Source organism: Canis lupus, chromosome 4 (assembly GCF_003254725.2).
Source record: "Canis lupus dingo isolate Sandy chromosome 4, ASM325472v2, whole genome shotgun sequence".
NCBI lineage: Eukaryota > Metazoa > Chordata > Mammalia > Carnivora > Canidae > Canis > Canis lupus.
Window position 1 is genome coordinate 3,813,355 of NC_064246.1, and position 12,824 is coordinate 3,826,178.

The 12,824-nt window shown below is 43.9% G+C and overlaps 2 protein-coding genes across 2 annotated transcripts in view; one reads left to right on the forward strand and one right to left on the reverse strand.

Moving 5' to 3' along the window:
* Positions 1 to 11,955, reverse strand: part of EDARADD (EDAR associated death domain) — a 149,841-nt gene extending 137,886 nt beyond the window's left edge. Inside the window, exon 1 of the mRNA XM_049108746.1 lies at positions 11,455 to 11,955. The gene's annotated coding sequence lies outside the window, so the exon portion shown is untranslated. The remainder of the gene's footprint in view (positions 1 to 11,454) is intronic.
* A 304-nt stretch (positions 11,956 to 12,259) lies between these two features.
* Positions 12,260 to 12,824, forward strand: part of ERO1B (endoplasmic reticulum oxidoreductase 1 beta) — a 59,513-nt gene continuing 58,948 nt past the window's right edge. Inside the window, exon 1 of the mRNA XM_025448439.3 lies at positions 12,260 to 12,535. Coding sequence (XP_025304224.1) covers positions 12,434 to 12,535 — 102 coding nt within the window. The 5' untranslated portion in view covers positions 12,260 to 12,433. The remainder of the gene's footprint in view (positions 12,536 to 12,824) is intronic.

Below are 12,824 nucleotides of genomic sequence, written 5' to 3' on the forward strand. Positions count from 1 at the left end.
CCTGACTCCATTTGTGTGTCCACCACATGAGTCCCCTCTAGGAGAGAAGCAGGAGAAGTGCAGTAGGGAATCATTAGTCGTGTATTAAAGAACAAATTATACAACATTGGGTAATTAACTTACTGAGTCAGAACCAGCAATAGTAAAACTACCTTGCACAGTACCTTCCCTTGGCACTCCCCCATAACTTGGAGTACCAGACAAATCATTCATGGGTTGCTCTCACTATTTGTTCCAATACATCGTTTTAGCTACTCTAAACAGGAACCCTACTCTCATCCTCGGCCAGGGCAATTGTATTATCCTAACTGCTCACAAGCTTATTTTTATAAATTAGGATGGTAGGAAATTTATGTGTTATGGGTTACAAAATACTTGGAATAAGGTCTACACTGTTAACTCATCTGTTCAACAAATAGTTATTGAGTGACTACTATGTGTCAGGTGCTGTTCTGTATGTGGAGGATATAGCAGAGGACAAATGTTACTTTTTTACTGGAAAAGAAAGTAAATAAGCAAGATACATAAAACAGATCCTATTTTAAAATAGTGCTAAGGGGGGATCCCTGGGTGGCGCAGTGGTTTGGTGCCTGCCTTTGGCCCAGGGCGCGATCCTGGAGATCCGGGATCGAATCCCACGTCGGGCTCCCGGTGCATGGAGCCTGCTTCTCCCTCTGCCTCTCTCTCTCTGTGTGTGTGTGACTATCATAAATAAATAAATAAAAATTAAAAAAAAATAGTGCTAAGGGGAAAATACAGCAGAGAAAAGAGAGGAAGTATCTGGGCAGGGGGAATTACAATTCTAGGCATAGAAGGCTCACTGAGGAGTTAAATTTTAAGTATCTGAAGAAGGTTGAGGAGCAGGCCATGTAGATATTTAGTATTGGAAGGAGAATGTGCCAGCAAAGAACAGAAGTTGCAAAGGATGTTGGAAGCTCGCTCAGTATGTTTGAAGAACAGCAAGGAAGCAAATCTGGTTGAAGATGAACTCACTAAGGATAAAATAAATAGAGATGAGGTTAGAGAATAATGAGGGTCAGATCACATGAGGTCACTGTAAACACACAGGCTTTTATGGGGAGCGAAGTGTTATAAGCAGAGGAATGACATGATCTGGTGCATGTTTTAACAAAAGTGCTATGATGTTGAGAAAAAATTAAAGCCAGGTAAGGAAAGAAGCATCAGGAGGACCAGTTAGGTGGCTTTTGCAGTAATCCGTATGAGAAAATGATGGTGGCTGGAACTAGGGCAGTGGCAGTGGTGGGAATGGTGAGAGGGTGATCAGATTCTGGATGTATTTCCAAGAAAGAGCAGTAGGATTTGCTATTGGACCAGATTGGGGTGAGAAAGAAAGAAAGAAAGAAAGAAAGAAAGAGAGAGAGAGAGAGAGAGAGAAAGAGGGAGGGAGGGAGGGAGGGAAGGAGGAAGGAAGGAAGGAAGGAAGGAAGGAAGGAAGAAAGGAAGGAAGGAAGAAAGAAAAGAAAGAAAGAAAGAAAGAAAGAAAGAAAGAAAGAAAGAAAGAAAGAAAGAAGATAAAAACATCAAGAATTTGGGGCTGACTCACTGGAAGTAGGGGGTTGCCATATCCTGCAACATGGAGATGTTAAGAGGAGCACATTGGAGCAGGATGCTTATTAGCATAGCGAATGTGTCAAGGGGGCAGGTGGACATGTGTCTGCAATTGGATGCAGAGGTCTAAGCTAGAGCTAGAAATTTGGGAGCCACTAACATATGACAGCATTCAAAGTGATGGGAAGAAATCACCAAGGGAGTGAGTAAATAATAAAAGAAGGCCATATTTAAAGATCTGTTTATTCATTTGAGAAAGAGAGAGAGTGTGCACATGTGTGGGGGCAGGGAGGGAAGGAGGGGCAGAGGGAGGGGAGAGAGAGAATCTCAAGAGGCTCCCCACTGAGCTTGGAGTCTGACATAGGGCTTCATTTCACAACCCTGAGATCATACACTAAGCTGAGATCAAGAGTTGGAGTCTGGAGTATTAACTGATTGAGCTGCCTAGATACCCCCAGAAGGCCATATTTAGAGGCCACGGAAATGAGGGTGAACCAGCAAAAAAGACTGAAAGGAAAGAAACTAAGGGGAGGAGCAAAACCAGGGAAGTCAGGTGAAGAAAGTGTTTCAAGAAGGTGCTCAGCAGTGCCAAATGCTGCTTTAGATCAGGTAAATGAGAACTGAGAATTTACCTTGGATTTAGCAATATAGAAGTCTCTGGGGAGCTTCCATAAGAGCAGTTTTGGTGGGGCAGTGGGGGCAAACACTTAATTAAAGTGGGTTAATGAGAGAACAGGAGGAGCAGAAATGGACACAGCAAATAAGATAACTATTTTAAGGAGTGTTCTGGAAAAAGAAAGGCATGGCAGAAATAAGGTCAAGAAAGTGTTTTTAAAAGATGGGAGTACTTACAATATGTTTTTCCATATTGATGGAATCCATCTGCAGAACACAATGAGTGAATTTTTGGAACAATGCCCTTTGGTTGGCAAAGGGAACATAGCTGGGGTGTGAGGGGGGGCAAAGGAGGAAAGGCAGATGCAGGCTGGTGGATAGGTGAGGGGGTGGGGGACATGCCTATGCTTTGGTTTCTGTATGATTTCTGTGAATGAAATAAAAATTCTGGCTAACATACTTCTTTTTCTTAATACAAAGATAGCCATAGGGGATGTACTCATTCTGGGATGAAAAGGCTATCTTCATAATCTGAAAAGTCCTTATGTTGCTAATGCTATTGCCATGAACATTGAGACAAATGATGTACTAATATTCCAAGACAGTGTGGCAGCTTTTCTCTCAAATAGTTCTTTCTGACACTGTTTTCTAGGTGCTATAAAGTGTTTCCTTAGCAATCAACTCTATTAAGATATCCCCACAATAATTAGTTCTTTTTATCTAAACATCAGCTAGTTGTTTAGATCTTTGAGTCAGAAAGTTTTTTCTTGCTATTTTTTTTCAAAGTGTACTTCCTGTTTCTTCGGCATTAGTATATGTAGTCTAGTCTATTTCAAAAATTGATAATATACGGCTACTGATTGCTCCATTCACTCAATTTGCAATTTATAGTTACTTTCTAGTTCAAGATATTAAATGTGGGAACACAGGATAATGGCCATTTGCTGAATTGCTAATACTGATGCTCATACTGAAAATTAGAAGGGATAATTCTAAAATGTTTAAATGATGTTAGCAAAAGGCTTTTTGTTTGTTCATTGGTTGAAAAAAAGGCTCTATTTTTTAGGTGGAATCACTGAAAGTCAGGATTGAAAAACTAAGAAATCACCAGGTCTAATGATTCATTTGATGCTTCGACTCCCTTATAACTCCCCTGCCCAGTGGTGGTCTATATAGCTCCAGTGCCAGGGGAAGTAACTACTTTGCTCTTCTCCATCATACAAATTAATCAACAAGAACACATTAGTAGCTTTCTATTTAAAAATTACTTTTCAGGACAGTCAAGAGATTTTCTAGTTGTTACTCAAAAAATATAAATCAGAATTAGTTTTTTTTTTTTTTACATAGATATAAAATGGGACATGTAGATAGCACAAAGCTTGTGTAGTAGGTTGAGGTACAGAGAATCCTCAGCATCTGGTATGAAGCACTAGTCACCTGACAGATGAGAGTGCAGAAGGATGTGGGGAGTCTAAGCTACAGGGTGCTATCCCAAAGGAAGGTCCTCTATCTTTATTTTCTTCCATAACCTTGACAGTGCTACAGACACTTCGCTTGTCTCTGGCTTAGTGCAAGATAGCCAAATTGCTACATTTGAAATTCTACCCCCCGGCTTCATAATTTTGGCCAGAAAATTGAGTTGATAATCATTAATGTTGAGTTAAGATAACTGGACCCCACCACGCATCTTTATTTTTTCTCTTGAAATCACATCATGCAAAGTGAAGAGAAACCACTTCAGGTTAATGAGGTTTGAGGTTTCATTTTGTTTTATTCTACATGGTTAGAATTAATTCCGACTGATATGGGTTTTTCCATTTGTGACATGCACCTTGGGGAAGGAGAGTTTATTAAAAAATGATTGGACTGGGGAGAGAGGAATGAATAGATGGAGCATGGGATTGTTTTTTTTAAAGATATGATTTATTTATTTGAGAGAGAGAGAGCGCACACACAAGCTGGTGGACGGGCTGAGGGAAAAACCGACTCCCCTCTTTTTCCTCAAAGTGGGCTCCATCCCAGGACCCTGAGATCATGACCTGAGCCGAAGTCAGATGCTCAACTGACTGAGCCTCCCAGGCGCCCCTGAGCACAGGATTTTTTTTTTTAAGATTTTATTTATTTATTCATAGAGACAGAGAGAGCGAGGCAGAGACACAGGCAGAGGGAGAAGCAGGCATCATACAGAGAGCCTGACGTGGGACTCGATCAAGGGTCTCCAGGATCACGCCCTGGGCTGCAGGCGGTGCTAAACCGCTGCGCCACCGGGGCTGCCCGCACAGGGATTTTTAAGGCAGTGATACTATAGCATATTATAGTACAAGGGTAGATACGTGTTATTACACATCTGTCAAAACTTACAGACCGTACAACACAAAAAATATAAACCCTAATATAAGCTAACAGCTTTGGATGTTAATAATGTGTCAATGTTGGTTTAGATTGTAACAAATGTACCATTCTGATAAGAGATGTTGATAATACAGGAGACCATGCAGGTTGGTGGAAGGCGTATATGGGAACTTTTTTTTCCCCACTCAATTTTGCTGTGAGCCTAAAACTGCTCTATTAAAAAATAATTTCACAAAGCTTTCAGATGTAAACACAGGTTTTTGAATAAGCAGGACTTGTAATTTCCAAAGCGTTCTCTTGTCATTAAAAATCTTAGAGCCATTCTTGATAAATTAGTAAATTTTTATACATGGCAATTAAAATAGTGCAATGATGGCATTTGATAAGAGAACTTCTTTGCTAAATAATTTTGTACAGTGAAGAATCACTCTCATTTAGTTATATGCTAAATCCAGGAATGTCTGAAAAAAGCACCACAGACTAGGAGCATGAGATTTTAAAAACAACCTGAAAATTGGGAGAAAGATTCCCTCAAGTAATTGTAAAGTTATCTTTAAAATAACTGAATATTTTCTTAGTGTTCTCTGATTGTTTTATTACCCAGCTTGGTAAAAATTGGTAGTATTTTCTAAGAAATTGTAGTTTTATTTTTTTTTAATTTTTTTTATTTTTATTTATTTATGATAGTCACAGAGAGAGAGAGAGAGGCAGAGACACAGGCAGAGGGAGAAGCAGGCTTCATGCACTGGGAGCCCGACGTGGGATTCGATCCTGGGTCTCTAGGATCGCGCCCTGGGCCAAAGGCAGGCGCCAAACCGCTGTGCCACCCAGGGATCCCTAGTTTTATTTTTTTAAAAGATTTATTTAATGGTGGGGGGAGGCAGAGGGAGAGGGAGAGAGAATCCCAAGCAGACTTCATGCTCATGCAGAGCCTGACACTTACAGTGCCTTACAGAATATATGTTATGCTTGTTTTTTTTTTCCTCCAGAAAAGAGCACAGGGTTTTATGTAACATTCTAAATGCGAGATGGACATCTTGCTCAAGTTGAAGGAGAAGATCCTTGAAGTCTGTGCATCTATAAGAGATCATCAGAAGTCCCTAAACAGAAGAAAGAAACTAATACAAAATGGAAACCAGCAAGTATGTGATTCCATTAAGGCCAAATGGGATCCAAATCTGAATCAAGATGTTGGCAAGTGAAAGAGGATGATGCACAGGAGGAAGGGATCCTACACAATAAAAACCAGATTCTAGCGGGGGAGGTAATGGGGAAGAGAAGCCAGTGAGGCAGCAATGAGGGAGGAAGTGTGAATGTGACCCTTGGAAGAGAGGCAGCAGGACAAAGCAAAGATGAAGCAACTGGCTGGACTCAATATACATGTTTGATTGAACTCGGAAAAAGCAAATGAGATTGGAAAAATGAAACTTCTTGGGGTTCCAATGATTGCATGGGAACAGACTGACATCAAGAAAAAACTCAGTCAGCACCAACACAGAAACACTTCCAGCAGCCACTTATGACCACCTACAACCTTCTCTGCCTTTCTCTACTTGCCCTCACCATTTCCAAGACCTTGTCCCTCTCTACTTCCTGTAATGTTTGTTTTCACATTAAAATTTTTTTTTTAATTTTTAAAAAAGATTTTATTTATTCATGGGAGACACAGAGAGAGAGAGGCAGACATAGGCAGAGGGAGAAGCAGGCTCCATACAGGGGGCCTGATGTGGGACTTGATCCCAGGACTCCAGGATCACACCCTGAGCTGAAGGCAGGTGCTTAACCGCTGAGCCACCCAGGAGTCCCTGTTCTCACATTATAAGAACATTCACAGCGTTTGCCCTCATGTGATGTGCCCTGGACCCTATGCAGAGTGGACTGGAGTAGGAGCTGGACTCAAGGCAGATAGATAGTCCTAATGTGCAGGCAGGTGCCATAGAACTTTGTGATTATATGAAGTCATTTGCATTATAGAAATTAGGTAGGGATGTGAAATTGGCAAAATGATTATTCTAGTTTTCCCAATTACTTACCTTTAATAGATTATACCTCTGATCACATTGTATGTTAACTTCCAGCATAATGCCATATGTTTGTTACATAAAAGGTTTTATCCAAACTGCATATATCTCCATGTAAACTCTTTTAGAAATGGAAATAATTCTAACTTACTCAAGTTTATCAGTTTAAATGCTCTTAAGTGAAATTCTTGAGTATGTCACAGCTGAGTAAATATTAAAGAAAAACAGTGAATGCTTTTGGTAGGTAATTAATAGCATGCCACAGGCCAGCCAAGTTCTTTCATTTTAATTACTTTTAATCCCTCTTCCTGTCAAAAGAACAGGGGAAGAAATATTCTCAGTAAAATTCAGAAACCCTATCGCCACATAAAAAATTCCCTTTATAACTAAGTTACAGGTGGAAATCCACTTTTAACAAAATTGCTGTGGCAGGTTGTTAACACACCAGTGCTATCTGCAAATACACTTGTTTAAACACAACAGATTGCCACTACTCAGCAGTTTCATTAATCACAATCCAGCTTGCTATCAGAAGCGAAAATTACTGATGTTATTAAATTTCCACCCCATTACCTTGACTTTTATTTAGAACCATTCATCAACGATTTCCTTCACTAGAAGTCACAAGTTCACCAAGCCAAAAAATCATCAAGGAAACACAATACATTTGAATGGTATCTTGGAAACCTAAAGACTTAGTGTGGTTTTGTTAACTCACAAAAATCTCTTAAACATCACAGTAATCTGCTCAAGACATTGCTTCAACAACCATGAGTACAGACATTTCCAATACTGTTTAAGAAAAAAACGAAGTGCTTAAAGTAATGGATTTCCAGTAATTGGTCTCAACCAATCTTCTGACAAGTCGGTTACTCTCCACTGTCTTTTTTTTTTTTTAAGATTTTATTTATCAATTCACCAGAGAGAGAGAGAGAGAGAGAGAGAGAGGCAGAGGCACAGGCAGAGGGAGAAGCAGGCTCCATGCAGGGATCCTGACGTGGGACTCCATCCTGGGTCTCCAGGATCACACCCTGAACCACTGAGCCACCTGGGTTGCCCTCTCCACTGTCTTTTTGATGGTGCCCAAATACACCTCTGTTTGAGGTTCTGTAATACCTTGCCTTAATGAAATGCTGCCACTTATCTTAATGCCTTCTCCAGAAATGTTCCTGTCCAATGAAGCAACTTCCCAGCCCGTCCACAGGAAACACTCAAGGGTACCCCATCCAGGATTGGTTCTGAGAGACATGTCTTCTAAGATAAATTGAGCTTGTTGGAAATATTGACCAATCAACAAATATTTATCAACTACTATTCATGGGAACTGAGCCACTAAACAGAATATAGTGTAAGAAGACAGAGTCTTCTGTAACTTTTCACTCCAGATGTCTATAATACGCATATACATGGGAAAAGCTAACTCTCAATACTGAATAGCAGATTGTTAGTGCTAAATGAATGTCATGGGTAGGAACAGTGATAGGACTTTAGAAGACTCATTCTAGACTATGGGACGAGATAGGCCATCCTCTGGGAAAAGAGAGAGATATGGAATGGAAAGGAGAGGAGGGGAAACAGGGATAAAGAGGGATGAGGAATCATTTGTATTTGAGAGCAAAATTGAGAGAATCTGCAACAAATATACATCTTTGTGCATGTTGTCAGTGTGCTTACATTTCAGATACGAATAAGATTAACCTTAAGCACATTTTGACACTGTTCATTGAAAACCCGAAGCACATAGGTTGTCCTTGTCCCACATAGGAAATAGCGTCATGGCTAGCCCTAGTGGAATTACCATCAATACTAAGATGGTTCCTCCTGGTTAGCCCTTTCCCATAATCTTTCCCAACCAAATCAATGATAAATTATCATTGTTTGCAATGAGGCCGTTGTACTTACTGGCTCCAGAGCTGGCCCTGACCTTCCTCAGATTAAGAGATTTCAGAGGCCCATAAATTCTTGCATTCGAAAAATGTGGTCAATTGTAAAATATGTTAGTTCCAGACAATTAGGTCAATCTAATCCAGGTGCGGTTGGTAAATCATAAATCATGTAAACTACAATAGGCAAATTGTTGCTGTTTCTGGGCTGCCAGTGTCCTAATGTGTACTTTTTTTTTTTTTTAAGATTTTATTTATTTATTATGAGATACACACACAGAGAGAGGCAGAGACAGAGAGAGAGGGAGAAGCAGGCTCCATGCAGGGAGCCCAATATGGGACTCCATCCTGGGACTCTGGGATCATGCCCTGAACTGAAGGCAGATGCACAACCAATGAGCCACCCAGGTGTCCCCCTAATGTGTACTTTTTGGTGTTCCACACAAGATACTTGTGGTGACTTAATGTGGGAATATAAACTGAAGTTAAAAAAAAAAAATGTAAGTGCAAGTGGAGTGCCACAACTGAAGGGTCATGTCTGACCAGTGTCCCTTTCTAATTTTTTAAATGATTTTATTGATTTGTTTGCTTGTTTATTTATTTAGAGAGTGGCACTCATGCACAAGCAGTGGGGCAGAGGGAGAGGAGAGGGAAAATCTCAAGCCAGCTCCAAGCCCAGTGGGGAGCCACTGTATGGCTCTATCTCAGGACCCTGAGATAACTACCTGAGTCAAAATCAAGAACCAGAGCTCAATTTACTGAGCCACCCAGGTCCCCTCTTCCCTTTCTATTAAAAATTGAAGGTAGTAGTGCTCATTGTTCATTTGTATAACTACCTCTTGCTCATTCCCTCTAGACTTGTTGGGTTGGCAATCAAGGGGTTTGCTCCCTCCCTTGAGCTAAATTCTAGAAGAAATGTGAATTTTTATTGGAAGAACAAAGGATGAAATGCAACTGGCATTGATGGGTTGGTCCGATGGCAGTGCCCTGGAAAAGACTCGCTTAGCGTCCCTGAATGCTGTCCTGATGAACTTGCCTTTCTGGAGCCCTAAGCGGTGAAATATTCCTTGGTACTGTGAGCTATTCTACATCTTTGTCATTTGTTATTCTTTTCTAAAAAAGTTTAGCAGGGCTGGTTTTTGTGGCTTTCAACCAATGAGGATTAAAGTCTGTACTTTCTTTCCTCTATTACAACTTCCAGCCACAGCATTAGAGATGGAAAGGTTCAAATCCAGCATCATTGTGGAACTCTGCAGGAAGCAGGGGTGACATCACTGGCACCTTGCACAGAGCTGGTTTCAGTGCAGTGGATTTTAGGGAAAGAAAAGGTATACAAAGAGACCAGGGTGAGAGAACAAAAGGAGCAGTCTGTTGACAAAAAAAAAAACACCCAACCCCTCTTATAGCACTTGTAATAATTAACAGTAAGATCCTGGCAGATGTCATTAGGAGAATGCATTTGGGTGCACCATATCTCATGCCAAATACCTACAATTTCTAATTTCACTCACCAAGAAAAAAACCCATTGCGCCCAGAAGGTTTGTGTCAGGCACCTGAGCAGGAAATGAATCGGAGTATTGTTGCTGTTACTTTTCTGGGTTAGGTAACCAGGAAGACAATAGCTATCAGACCCCCGCACTGGAGTTCTGTGACCAATTTCCTCCTTCCATCTACTGGCCTCTCAAATTGTTCTGCAGTGACAAATCTAGAAGGGTTCTAACTACAGGCTGTGGATGCCACGCTGGATATCCAAGTGCTAGAGGAGTTGAAATTAAACGTCCTTTAAAGGACTTGAGATTTTATAATAAGAATATTTATAATCTACGCTTTTTAAAAAACCATGGCACAAAAATTTCCAGGATTGTTTAATAACATAATCCCACAAAATATGTGTTATCAATAAAATCAAATGCAGTGCAGAGATGAGGAATCTTGAGGAAAAAAACCCCTAATCTCCACTGGATTTGATAAGAGAAAGCTTTAGTAGAAGGACGGAGACAGAGCACATTTACATGAGGAACAGAAGGAAATGGGAGGATAGAAAATAGAGATTTGGTAAATAAAGGAAGAAGAAACATGGAAAAGTAGTTGGAAAAGTCAAGCAAAAATTCGTTTGCTTTTAAGCTGCCAAAGAGGAAGAGGACTGATGAAGCTGGCTTCTGGGCATGCTATCTGTGGGGTCACACAAGGTTCTGTACTTAGAAGGGCCCTGCACTTGGTTTAATGCTCTGCTGTCACTGTCTTGAAACTCTTAGTATTTTTTACACCAGGATCTTGCATTTTCATTTTGCATAGGCCCCTCAAATGATGCAAATGTGCAGAAAGGTCTAACACAGTTTGCGTTGGCTGATTAATGTTCCCCAAAAACGTACACACCCTAATCTCCAGAACCTGTGTGTTTACCCTATATGGCAAAAACGACTTTACAGATGTAATGAAGAATTTCGGGGGCTGGCACATAACCACTTACCCAATAAACAAGCTCTGTCTCTAGGGAAAAAAAAAAAAAGAATTTTGAGGTCGGGAGATCATACTGGATTATTTGGGTGAGCCCCAGGTAATCACGAGGTCTTTATAAGAGGGAGGCAGACCTTTATAAGGGTCAGCAAGAGAAGACACGTTTCAATGGAAGTGGAGAGAGTGAAGATGTGACAATGTGGTGCACATTTATGAGCTAAGGAATGCAGGTGGCTTCTAGAAGTTGTGTCCCCTAACGCCTTTAGAAGAAATGCAGCCCTGCTGATCTAATTTGGACTTCTGATCTTCAGAACTCTAAGACAATAAGTTTGTTTCGTTTTAAGCCACTAAATTTAGGTCATTTGTTATAGAAGTAACAAGAAACTAATACACACTACATAAAGGTAAATTGATGTATTGCTAGTTTTCTAGAAATCAAGGCTATTAATAAAACGAATCGCAGCTACCATTGACTGAACACATCCTTTGTGCTAGGCACCATACGAAGCCATTTGTGTGTGTCATCGAATATAAGCCTCAAACAGCGTTCACTTACAGATGAGCAAATCGAGGTTCACAGGGGTCAAGTAACTGAAGTCCGTCCGGAGCCACGTGGCACCCGTAGCAGTGGGATGTTTTAGAGGTGGGAGCTGAACCCCGTCTGTATCGCTCCAAGCTCTTGCGTGCGTTTATCTCCATTCCCATACATTATTACAGACTTTTGGGCTTGTTCCCATTCTTCAACGTGCAGTATTATGTTTGTCTCAACAGAGGAGAGGGGGTGGGACGAGGAAGAGGATGACATCCACGTCTGGGGCGTGGAGCCGGGGCCACCTCTCCAAGTCTCAGGGGGCTTATCCCAGGCGTTTGCAGCAGATCGGGGGCTACAGAACCCTGACCGAGACAGAGACAGCGCTTGGGCCCGGAACTGCAAGGCCCCGCGGCGCGCGCTCCTTATTTGCCTACGTCTCGGGTCGCGTCCCGGGCCTCCCGCTGCGCGGTGTCGGGAACAGCTGCACCGCAACAACCCGCCGCGGGTTTCCCGGAGCAACTGCCGGGGGAGGGCGCCCCGCGCGCCCCGCGCGCCCCGCCCGCCCCGCCGCTTGTTTTGGAAGCCCGCGTGGTCCGGCCTCATTGGCCGCGGAGGAGCCCGAGGCCCCGGGGAGGCGGAGCGGCCTCCGCGGCTGTAGTTCCCGAGAGCCCCGCGCCGCCGGCCCCGCCTTCCGCCAGGGGCCCGGCTCGCGGCAGCGCGGGACCACAACTCCCACAAGGCCCCGCGCTCGGAGGGGGCGTGGCCGGCGAAGGGGAAGCCGGGGGCGGGGCCGCCCAGGGGATGCAGTGGGGGCGCTCGGCTCTCCTCCTCACTCGCAGCTGCCGGGAGCCGGCGAGAGCGGCCCCCGCCTCGGGCCGCGTGCGCACCTCTGGCCCTGGAGCCTGTCGGCCGCCGGGAGCCGTCCCCTCGCGTCGTCGCCTGGGCCGCCCGCCGCTCCCCCGCCCCGAGGGCCCGGCCGGCCGCGCTGCGGGGAGAGGCCAGCATGCGCCCGGGGGCCCGGCCGGCCGGCGCCGGGCAGGGGGCGGCGGCCGCGGCGCAGCTGCTGCTCACCCTGAGCTTCCTCCCGAGCGTCGTCGAGGCCCAGGTGAGCCGAGGGCTGGCGGGGCGGGGACGCCGGGACGAACGCCCGCGGCGGCGGCGGCGGCGGCCGGGCCGCGGCCGGGCGCGGGGAGGGCCGGGGCCAGCCCGAGGGGCGTCGGGGGGGCGGAGAGGCGGGGGCCGGACCCCGAGCCGTCACGTCCAGGACGCGTCTGCGAGCCGCGGCTGGGTGCGGGCCTGGGCCTGGCGACGCTCGTGGGGCGACGGCAGTAAAAAGAGGAAGATGGTGACGGTCCCCTGAGGTGTTTTCGCTTTTCCTGCTGGTCTTTTAGCGG